The sequence below is a fragment of the Nasonia vitripennis genome (genome assembly GCF_009193385.2).
Source record: "Nasonia vitripennis strain AsymCx chromosome 1 unlocalized genomic scaffold, Nvit_psr_1.1 chr1_random0002, whole genome shotgun sequence".
Classification (NCBI taxonomy): domain Eukaryota; kingdom Metazoa; phylum Arthropoda; class Insecta; order Hymenoptera; family Pteromalidae; genus Nasonia; species Nasonia vitripennis.
The window spans coordinates 4,843,464-4,864,211 of NW_022279588.1; the positions used below are offsets into that span (position 1 = coordinate 4,843,464).

The window sequence follows — 20,748 nt, forward strand, 5'->3', positions numbered from 1 at the left end:
AGAGTAGAAGCCGATAAGAATAGTGAAGAAAATTTTCTTTTGCCTATAGTCGCTTGATAATTACTTAAAACAATCATTTTAGCCGAACAAAATTTTTTTTTGGGAATTCAATGTCGGGAAAAATTTTGTGATAGCCTGTTTGACTTGATTGGAAAGTTTTAAACTAAGATTCAATTCTAGCCATACTGCCGACTATCCTTAACCCCGAACGAGTTAATAAACAAATTTTGTGGCCCGATTGCGAGTTGAATCAAGCACTAGCAATGAAAGAAAATTAATTTACCCACTTTACTATTTAATTACAATTGACGCAACTCATGCCGATTGCGCATGAATAATTATAAGTATCAATTGAGGTAATATTTCAATATCTATAAAATATATACACACAATCTATTTATAATTTATTAACATATATATGTATATTGATATTTTGGTACGCATTCCCATTGTAAAAATTTTAACATTGAAATCCGATCCCGCTGGCTTCGTATAACCTTTCTGCCTGGATGAAAGTTTTTTTTTTTGCCCCAAATAAATCACTTGTTTTAGCCGGTTAACAGTAGAACGGCTAAATCAGTTGATGAATATTGCACCCATAAGCTAGCAGTCGAATAACCCATTTGGTTTATCAGTAAGACGGTCAATCGTTACTGGTTTCTTTTTCGGTCTAACCCTAGTAACTATTTCTTTCCTTTCTTTTTGCCCAGATTCTAGATTCGCAAAATACGTTACTAATCGAAATTTTGAAGTCGGGTTGAATTCGTTTTCCAGTGAGTGAATGAGAGATAGACCCTGGGTGGGCCCTTCGACCTTTACAGCGGTTTAGCTGAGAAAATATTGAATTTTTTTTTTCTTTTCGCCGATTATTCGAACCCAATCACCACCGTGTAAAGTATTGCTTAGAGAAGAAAACCAGTCGTTTAACCGGTTATTATCTACCAAGAATTTTATTTTCGAGAAGTTCAAGAAGTATTTACAGCCTATCTTATCAAGAAATAAAAGAAGAATATAGAGAGAAAATTACAGTCAGACCACCAAGAAGTTTAGAAAATTGTATACGCTTTTCCATCAACCAAGGCTTAAAGGGTAAATAGCAGAAAGTAACCATGGATAATCACAGAAAGATGATGGACGCACTGCGTAAAGATCGAGAAGTTCGTAACTTGGCCAGCGAGATTAGAAAGTATGATAAAGAAGACGTAGAAGAAGAACTCAAGTCGTTGAAAATTAGTACGAAGGGAAATAAGGCGATTCTAAGAGATCGCTTGTTAAGAGCCGAAATTTTACGAGCCGGTTTGAGCGAGACAGTGCCGTGGTATGAATGGGACAATGGTGGCGTTATCCCAACTGACTCCGAGGAGGCGCTGACGGCGATCCTCAACCACAAGAAAAGTAAATCCAGAACGAGTAGTAAACGAGATAAAAAAGAAATGATCGCCGAGTCTGCCTCACAATCAGAAATCGAGACTGGCAAGGAAACCGAGTATGAAGCCGGTGATGAAAGCCTCGAAGAAATTGTTAACTCTTCAGTGAGACAAATACAAGCTCTGTCGAGCCTCTCTTCCACAGACGATGGAACGCCCGGTTTTGGATGCCCGTTAACAGTATCAAATCAGCTCCAGCAACTCATTTCTGCACGAGTACTCAGCGCCCTTCAGGGATCATCGAGTTATGCTACCAGCCAGAAGTCGATAGATCCCACATATCTACTATTCGTCAATAAAACCACTAGAGCCCAGCCAGAAGTCGTGCCAGTGTCCCATCTTGCCTCCAGTCCAGCACTCGACTCTAACGAGGGAGCTCAAAAATTTATGGGGATTTGGCCTTATGCAGAAACCATTAGGAACTCCGTTCAGCCCAATACGGGAACAATTAAGGAAAGTAGCACGCTGAGAAGATCGATATCAGACGATGGGAAATTCACGAGACAAGTACAAGAGTGGGAATTAAGAACGCCGAAGTCGAAAAACAGACCTCACGTTCAACCGACCAACTTAAAGTCAGCGCTCAACGAAACCGAGGATGTAGAAAGGAAGAAGCCGACAGAACCGTGTGCCATTAATCAGCCTAGAAGAAGAAAAATCACCGTGCAAAACCCTGGGTTGCCCTGGTTCGCCAGAGGAGCTTCTAAGAAGCCGGCACCACCGCAGAGAGCCAAGAAATCATCTGATAGTAGTAGTGATAGCGAAGAAGATAGTAGCAGTGACGAATCGGAAAAAGAAGAGTCGAAGAACAGAGCCCTAGGTAAGACTCCTACAAAGGCCATAGACACCAAGAGCAAACAACCAACTCGAGAGAGTCTGAAGAAAGAGAAGTCCAAGAAGAAACAGACCAAAAGAGACAGCTCGAGTAGTAGCTCCGACAGCAGTGACAGCCTTAGCAGCCAAGAGAACGACTTCGATAGCTCCTCAAGCTCTGACCGCCACGAAAGACGGAAAACAACAAGCTGCAAGAAGAAATCGTCCCGACGATTAGAACAGGAAGAGAGATTGGCCAATCACTTGTATCAACTCCAAATTATACAGGGGCGGAACATCAAGTTTGCTGGTGAGACTAGAGACGACCCAGAAGAATATTTATCTCAGATACAAGAGTGCAAGGAGAGTCTAAATCTTAAAAGCGAAGAGATTTTGGCCATGATTCCCCATACTCTATCAAAGAAGGCTAGCATGTGGTTCAGAACAGAAAAAGAAGGACTTAAAACCTGGAAGACCTTTAAGAAGGCATTCGAAGAACAATTCATCAGCGAGGTGAGCGACAATGACGTAATAGAAGAACTACGTAGACGAACGCAGGGTAAAGGGGAGAAGATATCTACGTATATTATGAATTTCAAATATATAGCAGCCCATCTAAAGAGACCGATGAGATTAAAAGACCAGCTGACATTATTGACAGAGAGGTTACGGCCGGAGTATCGTAGAGCGATTAGAAGGAAAAAGATAGAATCCTACGAAGATGTTAAGAGGTACTGCCGAACACTAGAAGAGGAGATGGAAAGAGATGCGATGTATACACCACCACCCACTGTTGAAAAAAGCCGATTCCCAGCCGCAGCTTGGACGCCAACACCGAAAGCCAAAGTAGCAGCCGCCAAAGAAGTTGAGGAAGCAGCAGGAGTTACCGACGCGAATTCAAACAAACAAAATATTAACAACAACAATAAAAATAAGAAACAGAAGCAACAACAGAACCCGCCATTAGTAACTTCAGCCTCGATCACAGATCAACCAGTGAATAACAACTCAACTAGCGAGCCCAAGCAGACTAACAATGGCCCACCAGTGTGGAGACCAGTTAACGTTCAATCGCAAAGGCAGACCCAACAGTCGCAAGGCAGAGCTGACGCCAGTGATGCTACCCAGAGTCAACCACTAAGCCGGTACAATAACAGAGGCTCTACACCATTTGTCGGAGCATGCTATCACTGTCAACAAGTGGGCCACAGAGCATCAGCCTGCCCGACTGTAGAATGTTACGCCTGCCATCAGAAAGGCCATAAATCGCCAGTTTGCCCCAATCGCAGCCGGGGCCAGATCCAGTGTCAAGTTTGCGGCCAATTCGGCACTACATTCCAAAATTGTGGAAACTGCGCTACCTTTCGAACGATGTTGGGAAATGGCAACGCGGGGGCATCCTTGGGGCCGATGCCACCCGCAACTCAACAATAACGGCCTCAAACGTTGTGGTGAAAACTCCTAGCTCTGTAACTCCGTTGTCAGAGGTGGTTGAAGTTTTGGGAGGGGGAGGTAGTGGCCGAGGACCACTAAGTACAGAGGTGAAAGAAGAGAAAGAGAAATTGCTGCCAAAAGCTAACGCAACCCGTTGGCCAAATAACAGCACAGAGACGAAAGAAGAGAAAGAGAAATTGCTGCCAAAAGCTAACGCAACCCGTTGGCCAGATAACAGCACAGAGACGAGAGAAGAGAAAGAGAAGTCACGGCCAAATGCTAACGTAACCCGTTGGCCAAATAACCGAGACGAAGTAGAGGAAGAGAACAGAGTAGCAGCCGGCGAAGCAGTTCTAAACTCCTCGAGCAACGAAGAGGACAGTGTATCCCGCCCGTGGAGAAACGAGCTCCAGAGCAAAGTACATTACAGCCAATTCGAAACTCAAAACGAGTGGAATAAACCTACGCCGCTGACACTGGACTCAAGTAGCGAATCAGATGGGTCGTTATTGGATGAGAGAGTGAAAAATAATAGAAGCCAAACCTCTGCAAACTTGAACGCATCGAAGACTAGAGGCCTAACCCTAGAACAGGGCACCCTTTACTCCCAAGAATGCATTAATAAAGTCAGACAGAGAGTTGCCAGTAGAGAAGAGAACGAGAAGACAGTAGTTGGAAAGGAGTGTGAAATTGAGCCGTTAAAAGTAGAGAAGTCGGAGAAGAGAGTCTCTTTCGAGTTAGAATCGGAACAGTCGGACCTATCAGATGACTCAGACCTTGTGGAGGTTTCGGGAACCTGGGAAGATACGCCAACTCAAGTCAAAAGAGAGAAGATTATCGAGTTGATAGAAGAAGAAGAAGATTTTGAAAAGTTGAGTAAGATTGAATTGGCTGTCGAGCAACTACAGTCGACAGATATAGCAGCCGAAAACCAATCACTACCAGAGACTAAGGAAATTGCTGAACAGAAGAAGCCAATACCGCCAGACCCCAACGTCGACTACGTAAGCCCACCCATCCAAATCTCAGACGAGGTAGAGCATCAAGCTCCTACGGCAGCTGTGATAACCGATAATCGGAACTACATGCAAGTAGTCTTGAGCGGAACAACCTATCGGGCACTTTTCGATCCTGGCGCCGTAATCACCTTAGTAGGCCCCAGAGTAGCCGAGAAATTTGAAAACCGACTGATAGCCGCTAAAACTTCTATTCAGGCGATTACGGGCGAACTATCACCCGTAATGGGATATTTACAGATCAATATTGAATTGGACGGCATTGATGCAACCATTACAGCCCGCGCAGTTAAAGAGATTGGGCACGACGTGGTATTCGGTAGAGATTTCTGTGAAATCTTTAAAATAGATACGGATCACAGGGGTTGGTGGAGAGCAAACGGTGGAATATGGCGAAGATTTAATAGCCAAAACCCGTCTGAAAATGATAAAGTTTTCGCCGAATGTACCGGAATAACAGAATTAGATGAAGACGAAAGAAGACAAATAGAAGAGATAGTCGACGGAACTCTGCCCGAATACTCGCCGGATGTATTAGGTTTCACTGATCTCACCGAACATCACATCAGCCTAACGTGTGATACGCCAGTGAGACAGAAATTCCGCCGGAGATCACCCAAAAAGATAGAGTCGATTCAGAAAGGAGCCAAAGAGTTAGAGAGACTAGGTATCATAGAGAGATCAGCCAGTGATTTTGTTAGCCAAGTAGTGATGGTGCCGAAACAAGGCACGGACGAAGAGAGACTGTGTGTAGACTTTACAGACGTGAATAAATTTACTAAAAAGGATGGGTATCCGTTACCGCAAATGGACGCAATTCTTGACAGGCTGAGGTGTGCCAGATATCTGAGTAAAATTGACCTACGTCAAGCCTATTTCCAAGTCAAGATGGAGGAAAGTAGTAAGAAATATACCGCTTTTGCCGTACCAGGATATGGATTGTGGCAATTCACTAGGATGCCGTTTGGCCTGATTAATGCCCCCATGACTCTACAACGCCTAGTGGACACCTTATTCGGCCCCGAAGATACTCCTCAAATTTTTGGTTATTTAGATGACATAGTGATTGCCACAGACTCTTTTGAAGAGCATAAAATAAAAGTTAGATATGTACTACAGAAACTGATTTCAGCCGGACTAACTATCAACCCCAAGAAATGCCAATTTTGTGTGAGTCAGATCAAATACCTAGGTTTCGTTCTAGATAAAGACGGGCTTAGGACTGACCCCGACAAAGTCGCGCCGGTATTGAATTGTCCAGCACCGTGTAATGTCAGAGAATTAAGAAGAGTATTGGGAATGATAGGTTGGTATGCCAGATTTATTGAAAACAGTTCGGAAACTAAAATCCCACTAGTTAAACTTCTACGCAAAGACCAAAAATGGACTTGGGGAGACGAGCAGCAACAGGCGTTCGAAAAACTCAAGAAAGCCTTAACCGTAGCGCCAGTACTCGCCAGACCCGATTTCAACAAGCCTTTCTGTATCCAATGTGACGCCAGCAACGTCGCCATAGGAGCTGTGTTAACTCAGGAGTTTGACGACGGAGAACACCCGATTGTGTATGTCAGCCGAGTCCTAACAGCCGCCGAGAAGAACTACACTACTACAGAGAGAGAGTGTCTAGCTTTAGTATGGGCCATAAAGAAGTTACGGCCATATGTCGAAGGATACCATTTCACAGTGATCACAGATCACAGTGCACTACGCTGGCTTCGCTCGTTAAAGGAGCCCAGTGGAAGGCTAGCTAGATGGGCACTTGAAGTTCAGCAATGGGACTTCGACATTATTCACCGTAGAGGCGCGAACCATAGAGTGCCAGACGCCTTGTCGAGGATGCTTGAGCCAGAATTAGCAGCCGTGGCGGAGATCTCTGATCCTTGGTATCTCCGACGATTTAAAGAGGTAGAAGAGTTTCCTAATAAATTTCCCCAGTGGAGAGTAGAAGATGGTCGGCTATACCGATTTAAGAGAGATCCGTTGTTGGACCCTATTACCCATAGCGACGAAGCCTGGAAATTAGTCATACCAGCCGAACAGAGAGAGAAAGTCATGACTGTTGCCCACGTGGAAGTTACCGCCGGACACATGGGGATCGAAAAGACCTACGATAGAATAGCGAGAGAATATTTTTGGCCGGGAATGTACCACGACGTCCACTCCTTTATCACCGCCTGCCCAGTCTGCCAAAGATACAAAGTGTCGCAACAAGGCCCACAAGGCCTTATCGGCAAAAGAATCGTAGAAAAGCCTTGGACCGTGGTAGCCGCCGATATGATGGAATTCCCAAGAAGTAAAGGCCAGAATAAATACTTACTAGTTTTCCAAGACCTGTTTACCCGCTGGGTGGAAGTCAAGCCATTGCGTAAAGCAGACGGAAAATCAGTCGCCAGAGCTTTTGAAGAACTAGTGTTATTTCGCTGGGAGACGCCAGAGTATTTGTTGACCGATAACGGAACGGAATTCTTGAACAAGCACGTTGCCGAGACGTTAAAGGAATACGGTGTGACACACGTTACTACACCACCATACCACCCTCAAGCCAATCCTGTCGAGAGGAGTAATCGCACCCTCAAAACAATGATAGCGATGTTCGCCGAGAGTCACAGAGATTGGGATAAACATGTCCACGAGCTTCGTCACGCCATGAATACCGCCGTACAATCAACGCTCAAAACATCCCCAGCCTTTTTGAATTTTGGCAGGCACCCCTCACCAGTCAAGAGTCTACGTACGGAAATCGAGGGTCGAGGTCCAAAATTACAATTAGATCCTGCCGTGTGGCAAGATCGTATGAAACGACTGGATGCGTTACGAGAGCTCGTCGCCAAGTTTATAGATAATGCGAGAAATAAGCAGGGGGAGACATATAATAGAAGGCGTAGATTGACCAATTTTGCAGTCGGGGATATGGTTTTGAGGAGAACTCACTATCAGTCGAAAGCCGCTGAGAGTTTCTCTGCCAAGTTAGCACCCAAATTTGAGGGACCCTTTCGAATTACAGAGCAGAAATCCCCTACCGTGTATATCTTGGAAGCCGAGGAGGGTAACAGTCGAAAAATCGCTAAAGCACACGTATCGGACCTGAAAAGATACTTACCGCCGCGAAATCCTAAAACTAACAGCCCTAACACCGATCCCACGAGCCGGTAGTGAACTGCAGCCCGTGGAAGGACGTACCTGGCGTATAGACATTATATGTGGTTTGTATTGGTGGTGGAGTAGAAAACTGTGTTGTCCCTATGATGAGTGTGGAATTCGCATTTAATTACAGTAATGTTACAGATAAGGAACTCCGTGATGCCACGCCGAACTCGCTCCAGAAGCCTCCTGACGGAGTCACGACATGTTGCCGAGGAGGAGTTCGTGCCACCGACGTTTACTGCCGTGCCGCCAGATTTTGTGCCCCCGCAGTGGTCCACGAGACACGAGCGTATTCGTGACCCTAACGGCCCGAAGAGCGAGGAGACAATGCACCGCGAGCTCAGGGTCCGGGACGCTATTCGTCGCCGAGAGATGGAAGAGGAAGAGGAGAGAGAGAGAGAGTTGTTAGCCGGATCGGACGACGAGGCGAGAACAGTCGAGCCGATGGAGGTGGCCGCCTTCACTCTGGTACCGGCCGAGACCAACACCAAGGTGGGTGGGGGGAGGAACCCGAGCTCCAAAGTCTCGCCTTGGTTTCGCCTGGAGAGCGCCGAGGAACGGGAGAGCAGAGAGGCCGTGGAGGAGTTGCGCCGCGTCGTGGAGAAGGAAACGGGTGTAGACCTCCCTACCCAGGTCGAGCGTACTCTCGACACGAGAGGCCTACCCCAACGGCCCTCACCACGCGCGATGCTCGCGAGGGCACCACGACCCCAAAAAAAGGACCCCGTGTGCTCTACTCCCGAAGATACGGTAAGGGAGAGGAAGAGAGGACTCCAGTTGAAGGTGAAGCTGTCAGGCCTCCGGTACAGCGGGCTGAAGCCCATTCCAACGGACCCTGAACTGGATCCACCCCCATACAGTTGTTTCAACTGTTGGGGGAGGGGCCACACAGTCTTCAACTGCCCAGAACCGAGACACGGCAAAATCTGCCTAAATTGTGGTAGATTTGGAGAGGACCTCAACTCGTGCCCGCGCTGTCGGGACCGCCACGCTGAGTATTTGGCGACGGTAGGCTCTCACAAGGGTGTAACGACCAGGACGTCAAGCCCTAAACCCGGAACGAGTCGAGATGAGGCACCTCGCCCCACAACACCTCTGTCACCCGAAGGAGTGACAGCCACCTCCCGCACGGCGCCCATCTCCCGTCACCGCCGAGAGAGGTCCATCACCTGGGCCACCCCGCTCGCCAAGGAGTCTCCCAAGCCCTCACCGCCTCGTAGTCCCAAAAGCTGCTCGGCTGGGCGTCCGCGAATTCGGAGGGGGGATCCTTATGCGACAACCGAGCCCACTACCACCTCCAGTTCTTCTACCTCGTCCAGGAGTGGATCACCGCCTAGAGAGGAGTCTCCCACCCGTGGAGTAGCTGAGGCTGTAGCCGAGACGTTACGCCTCATTGATGAGGTCCGAGATCTGCCCCAGGACATCAGGGACTCGATCTTGAGGCGAACTTTCTGCCAGCCGAAACCCCGACGATCCAGGAGTAGGTCCAGGAAGGACTGAGTTCGCTCTCACAGCCAAACTACAGCCAGTTACAGCCAGTAGAGTGAGTTTCCTAATCTAGACCGGGTTTATCGGCCCAAAATTTTGTTGACCTTTTTTTTTATTATTCATTGTATAAACTAATCATGCAATCCTTACAGCCCTGCAGTCTCGAGATAGTAGTTGTGAGAAGAAGAGAGAGAGAGAGTGACATTTTTCTTCCTTCTTAGGTAAAGAAAAACTGAAACATTCAGAGTATGTTTAGTTTTGGGAGGGGGAATGCGACGGGGTGACCGTCTAGTATTAAGAAGTTCTCTCTCTCTCTTTTCTACGTCACCCTATCAGAACTGCATCACCATGAGTTAACTCTCATAGATCTGGTATGCATTCTAGGTAGAGGAAGGTCGGAATCGGCCACATAGCCGTGCAATAGCAGCCGGGAGAAGGAGAGAGAGAATAGCCGACTAACAGCCGAGTTAGCCGCTTACTGTAGAGCGCTCCCACCAGCCGCGCGACTACACGCACACGCTGGAGCTCACGCACGCTCACACCTAAGCCGCTCGAGTCAGAAGATAAGCCCGCCGCCGGGAGGGGGAAAACCTCGCGCCAGGCCGCGGCAGCAGATACTATACTGCTACTTGTATGTGTGAGGTGTTGAGTGTGTGTAAAAAGAATATTCACCTATGTAACCTAAAGAATTATTTATTTGTAATGTATGACATGAGAGGTGGTATGATACAGTGTGAAAACCCAACGATCGCACGAGAAAACATATGTAAATCGCCAAATGTAACGGCACTAGACCGATAACTATGTATTGCGTTTGTGTGAGTACTCTAGGGAGGTGTACCGTCGCGCCTCGGCCAGAGAATTCGCCCACTTGGTTTTTCGTCGCAGCCCAGAGAACATCCCTACGGTTGACCAGACATTTGTTTATTGAGAGTAGAGTAAAATATAAGAGTGCGTTATCCTGTCGATATTGTTATAAGAACGAGGGAGAGGTACGAGAGAGAACTTCAGCCGGAAGGTAGTGTTTAACGGTAATATTTATGATATATATTGAGTGTGAGAGGAATAAGCCGGACGTTGCGAAAGTCGGAGCGTTACTGCCTCGTGGCAACATTTTTGACGAGCCGAGATTTGTAGTACCGGATAACTGTGCGAGCGTTGTGTGCGAAAACGGAAATTGTAGCTAGTAGAAAATATCACCTTAGAGCCTCGCGTTTATTATATTACAGCCGGTTTTTTGTAAGTAAAGATTTGTGAAGTGATAATCAGTCGAGTGGTCTAAGCTTATTACTTCCTATTTTCCCGATCGAACTCCCTCGGAGAATAGAGTCTCGTAACTAGCCGGAGACGCGACCCCAAAACGTTCGCAGATAAATCGTCCGACCTGGCGCCTTCGAAATAAATACGGCCGGGCGTTAGTAGCTAATCACTGTTGCAAAGGAAAATAACGAGAGAAAACATACCTCGTTACATAAGGCGCGATCGATTATTTCTGTTTGGTTTGCCAACAGTGCGGCAGTGGTTTTGGTGTCATTTGCTATGGCTCTTACAGCGTCTTGAATTTCGGCTTCATCGGCTTCTGTTAGCGTGCCAAACAGGAATTTGTGTATTGTCCCGATAAATGGGAGTAGCGATCTTCGTGCGCGACATGGTTCATCCCCGATGTTATGTACGAGCAACAAATCTAGCACCCTTCCCGCCTGGCGTACGGCTTCTTTAACCTCTTACTGCAGCTCCCCGATTTCGCAGTGCGGGCCGGATGCGTGCGCCACCAACGCAGTATGCTTCTCTAGCATTTCGCTCGCTTTGAAGTACGGACGTAGGTCCACTTTCTGGATTATTTTCCAGTCTGTGCTGACCGTGTCGAGCGGTGAAATTTTCTCGGTGATTAGGCCTACGTTCTCTTCCAATAGACGAATGGATGGGGCCGATCCGGGGTCAGGGATCACGTTGAGGTTCTCCTGGCGGCTTCCCGCGGCTACCCTAAAATATTAGTTGGCGTTAGTGATTATTGCCAGTAGGCCGCTGGTGCTTGTAGTAAGACGCCGGAGACTAATCTCTCTGGGGTATACATGTTACGTTTTTTTTGAGCGTCACGTCCGGTGCCGCGAAAAAAAAAAACAGAAAAAAAGTCCTACTCCGATTCTTCTTTCGACACGTTCATCTGCCTGGCTAGTTCACTCGGCCGCTTTAATTTGTTTATGTGTACGGTCTTGGTAATGTCGTCGTTGCGTATTGTCACGTTGTGCGTTTTTCTGTTAATGCCGGTGATTTCGAACGGACCGAGGTACTCGATCGCTTCAAGCTTTCCCTTTTTGGGTTCTTTTAGTAGGAAGATGGTTTCGCCCTCCCGGAAGTATTTTGTGATAAGTTTCCGATCGTAGTAGTATTTCGACCGGTATTTCGACTGGACCAGATTCATGGCCGCGGTTGTCTGTAGCGCCGTTAAATTAGTTGTCATTTCGTCTATATATTGGTTGTACGTAACGTCGTCGATACTTGGCGTGAAGCTGGACGGAGTGCGAGGCTTTGTACCAAAAAGCAGCTCGTGAGGCGAGTAACGGGTACTCTCGTGCTCCGTGCAGTTGTATGCATGTTGGCAAATTGCTGTCCACTCGTCCCATCGCGTAGTGTCTTTCACGTATTTGCGTAAGTACTCGGTGAGCGTGTGATGCATGCGCTCTATTGGCCCATTCGATTGCGGATGGTAAGCTGTGGTGCAGAACTTTTTTATTTGAAAAATTTTCGCGAGCTTTTCCAGTACCCGATTCTGGAACTGTGAGCCCTGATCCGTTACGATAGTGGCCCGAATACGCAAATGACCTTTTCGGTTAGGGCTCGCGCCACTTCGTCGGCGCTTGCATGCTTTTTAGGGATTAAAATTATGTACTTTGTCAACATGTCTTGGATGGGCCCATAAAAATCTAACGCTATCTGCATGAATGGGGTCGATAGCGTGTTGTTGATCAGCATTGGCAAGCGAGTTTTTACGCGAATAAGCTTATTGCTTTGACAGGTGGCGCATCGAGCGACGAATTGCTTAATGTCTGGGCGCATATGGCGCCAATAAAAATCGTTCGCGATCTTGCTGTACGTCTTCATCATTCCACGGTGTCCACCCATCGCCGCTATATGGTATTCTTGGATTAATTTAAAGCGCTCATTAACCGGGGGTACCGGCAGGTTATTTTTGTAAAGTATCGCGTCAACACGCTTGTTCATGCGTCGTCAAATAATTTTATTAATTTTGTCCATTCGACCGGTGTCAGCATCTCGAGGTATCGGATAAACGCTACGCTGTTCAAGCCCCTAGCTATCATGACGTTCTTTAAGTTTCGCAAGCATTTTATCAGATCTACGCGTAGGGGACGGTCGTTTCATCAAAGTGCGCTTTGATGTAAACCCCGATTACGCTAAATCCTTTGCATGATCACGTTTATCTCGCCGATTCCGAACTTTTTGTTTTCTAAGTCTTCCGGGTTAACATAGCCTCGTTCGACGAGCGCCTCCTGTACTTCCGTCGATAAATAATTGTCGGGTGAGGTTAGGTAAACTAAATTTTCTTTATACCGGAAGGGGTGCTTGCTCAAGGATTGCAAGTGAACGAAGGGCTGGGGTTGGCCCTCGGGCTTTCTGGAAAGTTTGGGTGGCTTTGGTTGTGCGGAGGGGCGTCTGCGCATGATTTTTCGGAATTATCGAAGCTCGAAATTCTAGTTCTCGGTGGTGAGGCGATAGATGTGGCTGGGTTAAGGACTAGCGACACGTTGCTTATGTTTGGAGATTCGTTCGCAGCTTGAGTTGGCTGGGCAGAAGGGTCTGGGCTCGTGCATGTCGCGATTATAATGTTGCTCCCAACGCTCATGGCTGATTCGGCGCCTCTCCTGTCGCGTCCCTTGCGGGCCTCTCGTTTCGATGAATCCGGTTTAAAGCGCTGTTTCCGTTTTTCCGCTTTTTTCTTCCCGAATACCATCGACTTTGCGCTCGAATGGCTGCCGTCACTAGTAGACGTTGGATCGCGCTGTCGCTTCGTGGACTTCGTGGTTGGCGGCGGAACGTTTACGCGGATGTACGGCGTGAAATGCTGACTCGTCAAATTAAGATGTAAAAATTCTTTTGCTTCGCTCGACAACACGTGACAGAATATACGGTGTTTGTTTGGTAGATCATAATGAATGCATATATTAAAATTAAATAAATAATTAAATTCGTATAATTCTAGTCGTGGTAATTCGGGATTTGTTTCACCCGGTTTGAGCATTGGGTTATGCGAGAGCGCGTCGGCATTCGCGGTTTTGTTGCCCGGGCGGTATATTATGTCGAAATCGTATCCGACAAGAGCCGCTTTTAAACGATTGAATCTTAGGTCTGATTTTTTGATGTGTGCAAGTGTTTAAGTGCCTCGTGGTCCATGACTATCGTGAATTTTCGGCCGTATAAGTCATGCCGAAATTGCTCTTTGGCAAACACGATCGCGAGTAACTCTTTATCGGAAGTAGGATATTTTAATTCACTGCCCTTAAGACAGCGAGATGCGTATGCGCATGGTTGGTCTTTTCCCAGCTTCCCCTGGCTTAGGATGGTGCCTAGGGCAAAATCTGTCGCGTAGGTTGTTACGATGAAGGGTTGCTCAAGATCTGGCGTCTTTAGGACCGGTTCTTTGCACATTAACATTTTTAATTCGTCAAACGCGGCTTGCTCTTCTGCTCCCCATATGAATTTCGTGCCTTTCTTTAGGAGCTTGAACAGCGGATATGCCACTTTCGAGAAGTTCTCTATAAACCTCCTGTAGGAGCTGAATAGACCGAGGGCCTGCTGGAGCTTTTTGGGGTTAGTAGGTATCGCGTATTCCACCATGGCCCTTATTTTCTGAGGATCGGTTTTAATAAAGCCTCCGCCTACGATGTGGCCGAGTATATGCGCCTTTCTTTTTAGAAACTGGCACTTCCTCGGCTCCACCGTCATGTTGGCGTCTAGTAATCTTTTCAGCGTCTTTTCAGCGTTGGCGGAGACGTACTCTGTGTTCGTCGAGAGTCTCGCTGAATACCATGAGATCATCGAGGTATATCTCGACCTCGTCTCCTTGAAGTCCGGCCATTGCCAGAGACATAGCGCGTGTGAATGTTATGGTGGCTTCCTTCAGCCCCATAGCCATTCTATTGAACTGTAATTGATTCCCTTGTCTGTCGTCCGGCGCGTAGAATGTGGTTAAATGGCATTTTACCGGTTTGCTTGATTTTAATATGATTTTATGCTGTGAGAGGTGTGTAGCCGGTAGCGGTTCTCCTTCGAGACCAAATACGCCCGAATATTCGTCGATTATTTCGCGAATGTATTCGACTTCTTACGCATTACAACCCTTCAAATCTGCCAATTGTAAGATCTTTTCGACACGTTCGAGGCTGGCCTTGATGTTTCCGCGCATTTTTTTGTTTAACGCGTTGACTTCTCTATATTTTTCTTCTAGTTTATTCGCGTCGAATATGCGTCTTAGACTAGCCGAAAATTCTGCAACCCGGTCAGGTGAGCCGTCCCCATCGGCTTGATACAGTGGATATGCCGCGATTGTTTCGCATTCTTGCAAATCCACTATCGGACTGGCAACCGATACTTCCGTATTCCCAATGTTTATGCATCACGCGGATATGCGCCCATTTCTATTTTCCGCGATGAAATTTCCGAAGAGCAAGTTAGGGTGAAGGTCCATCAGTGGGACCCATCCTATTTTCACGCTACTATCTCGCACATGCGCGCTAATTGCCATTTTTACTCGTGGCGGTACTGCCGCGGTCTCGGGTATCATCGTTTCTCGATGAGTATCTATTTAATGCACTGGTCCTTCCTGCTCTTTCGTTTTCGGTTCGACTCGTCGGCCGACGCTCGTCACGGTTGAACTCGTAGTGGTTATAATTTTCGCCGTAGTGATGACGCCGCGCGGTTTCCCGGAGCTCGCCATCGCTAAACGCGTTGGTCAGCTGTTTGAGTACAGTACTGAGACGCTCGGCGTCTCTGCTTCTGGGGTGAGGGGGTCTGGTCGTTTTATTTTCGCGTTGCGTTTTATGTACTACCGCCTTGTTCACGCTCCGGTGCTCGCTTTCGCTTTCATCACTGGAAAATTGGTCTACGATTGGCTTCTGATTTACACGACTGTCTTTGAGCCGGTCTTCGCGCATTCTTAATATTACTTCAAGTTCTTCCCGGGACAGTTCGAAGTTGCACACGGGTCGCTGAGCTGCGGGAATTACGATAGGTGCGATTTTTTTGTGAACTGTATTTTGCGCGTTACCGCCGTAGCTTCTCTGCCCAGAGCTGATGCTGTTCTGAGATCTACCTGCCCAAGGCCTATCGTCTATCCCGGTTTTCGGCAGGACTTGGCTTAGACCATTGCCAAGCGCGATGTTTTTTATTTCGAAGAAACTTGATACGCCGGACACGCATTTTTCATTGATTGCGAGCCGTTCCTTCGCCGCGAGTGAGACCTCCATCTTATCGCAATTGTTAGTTCTTAAATTTAGCCGACCGAATTTTTCTTGTACTCCCGCTACGTCTACTACTCTTACTGCGTTTTCCCGATTCGCGGCTGCCGCTCCTGCAGGTTCTGCGTTCACGTCGGTGTTATTAGGGGTCTGCTACGTTTGATTCGGGGGCCTCTGCGCTCACGGCCGCTTCGTTTACGGCGTGGCTCTCGTCGTCTAACATGATCAGCTTTTCCCCACTATCGTCGGATTGTTTAGGCAATTCGTATGATTTTGACGGTCGGCTGTGTTTGTCTAGCAGGTTATTTCGCGCCTCGATCCAGTTGGCCGCCATTCTCGCGTCCAGGGGCTCATTCTCGGAATCGCCTGATAGTAAACAATCTTTACTGATATGCTTCTGCACTACCCTTCGCGTGCGCGAAGTCATCTTTTGGGTATTTCTATATACGTTCCGCGCGTATCGCATTTGTTCGCTATCCCATTCTGGCTCGCTTTCCACTCCAGTATTTAGCTGTTTCTTTCTCGCGCCTAGCCCGACTACGCCCCTCACCGCGCCGAATATCCCCGTAGGAGCCATCATTGTTTCCGACAATTATCGATTAACTAATGTGTGTGTACAGGAGGGATGAATATACCCAAAAATGTAAGAGAAGGGGAGACCAATCCTCATTCCGCGCGTTGACTATTTTATCGTCGGGTTGGACGGCACTCCGAGGTATTGGTACGAAAGGGCACGCGAACGGGGATTTGCTGAACGTACGTGAATGTGACAAGCCAAATTGCGTCTAGTAAGGAAAACGACTTACATTGCGATGAACAGCGCTGCGTAGCCGGTTCGCATGGTACTCCTGTAGCTGATGACTGATGGTGACCGCTGCAGGACCGACTGGCTGCTGGCTGGGCTGGACGTTTTCTAGTCGCGCGTGTCGACGGCTGGTCCGCGTCGACACTGTGCTGCGCGTGGAGGATGGATGCTCGGGCTCGTCGGCGGCTTGTCCGCGCCGACGGCTGTGCGGCTTTATACGTTGGCCCAGGTGGGCTTTGTTGGCCGAGATCGGCTTTGAGGAGTTGGCAACGCTCGCCGGCGGTTGCCTGGTGTTGGACTGCCGCTCACTTGTTTTGAACGACTTCTGAGCTAGGTGCTCGAGCGGCGTCTCCCAAGAGACAAAAAAAATGTTCTCTTTGAGCTCGTGCTTTCGACTTGCACGAGCCTCGGCGACTGAAGGAGCTTCTTGCTACTGTTATCTTTTGATGCGGCACGATGTGTTGTGTGCTGAATTTTTCTTCTTTGCGAGGATTGATTTTCTTGTATGTTTCTGGATTTTTCCTGACTGCAGATAGTTTATCGATGCAGTTATCTCTTCTTCTGCGAATCCTCGCGCTACAAGGGACGCCAAAATGTGACGGAAGAATGGGTGTACGCGAGGAGAGAGAAGAGGTAGGGAAGTTCGGTGTCACTGTATTTATTATCACAAAATATCGGAGCTCCGCTCGCTTGGAGAGTCGCCGGTGGTCTGCCCGCTCGCTCGTTGACGCGACACGTCGACGGCGAGCGGTTCAACGTGCCGAAGTGCAGCGTTGCACTTCTGCACGCAGAAACTTTCGGGCCGTAGTGTTCTTCTGCTGACGATGCGTCTGGCGCATTGCCGGAAATGCAGGCCATCGGAGATGCCGCCGGAGAGCCCAAAGCTCGTCCGTGATACTGCACTAAACTGCTTTAGATAATTTTATGCACTTTGTCTTCAACCAGTTTCAATAACTTTGTTTGTAATAGGAGCAGTCGTTTTTGAGTTATTGTTGAAAAACCATGTTTTGACCATTATTATTTTTAATAATGAATAAAAAAAGTATTTGGCAGCTGGAAAACCAATTTATTTGTAATAAGCTGCTCGATGACAACAGTCAATTAACCTAACCTGATAAGACATGACGCGGCCGTTTTATAATTATATAATTCTAGTTTCTTTATATCAGTAATATTCACTCCGTCATCATATTTCTCCAAATTCTCTGTATTCGACACATTTATTTTATATATATATATATATATATATATATATATATATATATATATATATATATATATATATATATATTTATCTGAATTGAGCACTTTGAGGAGAAATTTTTGGTGTATTGGGCACTTTGAGGAGAAATCCGGCAGTTTGAGAAGTTTTATAAAATATGTGATATTTAGTATCTAGGGTCACCGATGATGGAGTTTAGGTAGTCCACTCCGTAAATTTGGTGTCTAGGTGTTCAAGGTCACCGATGTCGAAGTCTAGGTGGTACGCTTCGGAATTTTTTTATGTCTATACATCATACGAGGACGGCGTCTAGGTGTACAGGAAAGCCGATGACCAGGTCTAGGTGGTGCGCTTCGTGCTTTTTTGTGTCTAGGTGTAGAAATAATTCAAGAGCGGTGTCTAGCTAGGTGTACAGGGTGACCGTTGACGAGGTCTGGGTAGTTCGCACCGTCGTTTTCGGTGTCTACATGTAGAAATCGTACGAGGAGGGGGTCTAGGTATATAGGGTGGCCGATGACGAGGTCGGATGTTTGATGTATATGAAAAGAAATCATACGAATACAGCGTGTAGGTGTACAAGGTGGCTGATTAAGAGATCTAGATGGTTCACATCATCATGATTTTTGGTATCTAGGTATAAAAATAAGTGGTTTAACTGTACAAATTGGTGACGGAATATGTATGATTAATTTTTTAGTTCTATTAAAAAGAAGTGAAATTCTTATACCTGGTGTATGTTTTCACTGTGTGATTAGATAAAATATAATGAAATAGTCATAAAATCTTTTTAAGTTATATGAACCCTTTAGTTTTACTTATAGCGTAAAACTATTACAGAGTCTGGAATTTATTATAAATGTATTTATATTAATAATACTAAATAAAAAACTAATAAATTTCTAATTGGTTATTTCCCTTTTTGACCATATTTCTATTGAAAATTTACATTTTACACTCATATCCATATTTTTACCTCATACATTGTCAATCATAGCCACCATACTAATATTTTGCGGCAGAACAATCATGGGTTTTATATTAGTGGTAAAAATATTACAATAACTTTTTTTAAATAAAGCTAGCAATGAAAAACCAAGACTAGAGCGCCATAGTGTTAAGTTTAATAAACCATTCTACCAAAAGAAAATATTAACCGGACTTTTAGTTTTTCTAAAAGATGCAAAATACCAGCAGGTGTTTACGCGATCAGAGCTAACCTTAAAATTATAATAATCCTAATTTACTGAATAAACTCTTATAATTTGATTTTTATAACAATATAATGGCCAGAGTGCCATATAGCATTAAAATTAATAATCATCCAATCATCATCTGACATTTTTCAGTAAGAGCTAGTGGTGCATTTGGAATTAGGTTTAATAGAAAAAGAGGAGGTAATTTAATTAGGTACGTCAACTAACAAGGAAGGAATTGTAAATGAAAATTGTACATATATTATAGGAACAACGATTTATTTTATATCTCTTTTACATATACATTTTGTTGTGTATTTTTGATTTCACATATATTATGATTTTTAACATAAACTTTTTATAAATTATGTAATGACTTTTTACATAAACTTAGTTCACTTTATAAATTGTATTGAATACAATATCATTTTTTTTTTTATCAAAACAAATAATATAAATATTTTTTTTTTATCAAAACAAATAATATAGGCAACCGAACTGTCTTGAAAGGTTTGCAAGAGGGAAAAAACTAGTAATCAAATCAATCATAAAAAATAACTAATCTAAACTCATATTTTTATATGATCACAAGAATAAAAGACTATAAAGATTTTCTTTTGGTTTCTTTTAAGTAACCTACTTGAACACGAGTACAATATCTTTGTCTTAGCAGCTGATATTGATTTTTTATAATCTACGTTTCTATATAAATTTTCTTTATATTTCTTTTAGGTTTCCATTAACCAAGTTATATTAATCACAGAAGGAGTATTTTCCAACTAAACTAAACTCATATTTTTATATGATCACTATAAAATATTATTTTAACAAAACTAGAAAATAATACTTTTATACGACGAAAATACTATCGTCTAGCTATTTTAATCTACTTCTCTATATAGATTTTCTTTTAATTGCTTGCTGAACCCAATCTTGTATATTCTTTATACTCAAATGAGACTTTGAAGGAGATTGTGCCAAAAACTTTGCACATACTTTTAAGGATGGTACCTCTTTAGCAGTTATATATTTCTCAAATTTTCCATAAATGTAATTAGGAACATTGTTTTTTAAAGGTACATAAGCATCAGTCTTTGTCTTGTTTCTTTGAACGTGAAACCAAGACCTAATCTGTGGTTCTTTTCTGCCTTTGAAATCTGGGTTATTTCGCACAGTCTTCAGAAAAGCATTTATCTGAGACGCAGAGGGGACTTCATGCTCTAAATCAAGAGCATTTGGAAAATAAGCCATAACAGCATTTATAGCTGCTGTTTTCCATCTTAACTTCTTGTTTGTTTTAACTGTTGAAAAGAAAAAATATAGATATAAAAAAAGAATTTATAAGTTTTTTTGAAGTAACTAATAATACAAATTTCAATTTAAAAGTTCCATTTCTCAAAGTGATTTCTCGAAAATTTGTCATTAATTTGTGATTAAATGCCTGCATATCTTGGCGATCTAACCTACCCTAGTTGAAATAATTTTTTCATCAAAATCTACTCAACTTGAATTTTGGTCACTTGGCATTGTTGAGGAGGTTCTAACAATAATAGAATGAACATAAGCATATGCGTGAAATTTCCTATACAGGTTATTCAATGCATCCAAAAACACTTATATCAACTTGCAGAAGCCAAGGTGAGATAGAAGTCGAGATATTATTGTTATTATTTTTTGCTAATCAACAGGGGCTCTTATGGAAATTTGCGATTTTTTTGCATTCACTTATGTAT

General features: G+C 45.0%; 1 protein-coding gene across 1 annotated transcript; it reads left to right on the top strand.

The window, feature by feature from the left end:
- The first annotated feature begins 1,109 nt into the window (after positions 1-1,109).
- Positions 1,110-10,587, top strand: LOC116416909. The gene is made up of 3 exons (XM_031927313.1): positions 1,110-3,470; positions 3,530-9,377; positions 9,707-10,587. Exons 1-2 carry the CDS (start codon positions 1,110-1,112, stop codon positions 7,841-7,843), a joined length of 6,675 nt encoding a protein of 2,224 aa, XP_031783173.1. The 3' UTR covers positions 7,844-9,377; positions 9,707-10,587.
- Positions 10,588-20,748: the final 10,161 nt, after the last annotated feature.

Coding starts and splice junctions, on each gene's coding strand:
- LOC116416909 (XM_031927313.1), top strand. CDS start 1,110: ATGGATAATCACAGAAAGATGATGGACGCACTGCGTAAAGATCGAGAA. Junction 3,471..3,529: donor GAGCATCAGCCTGCCCGACT/GTAGAATGTTAC, acceptor CCCCAATCGCAG/CCGGGGCCAGATCCAGTGTC.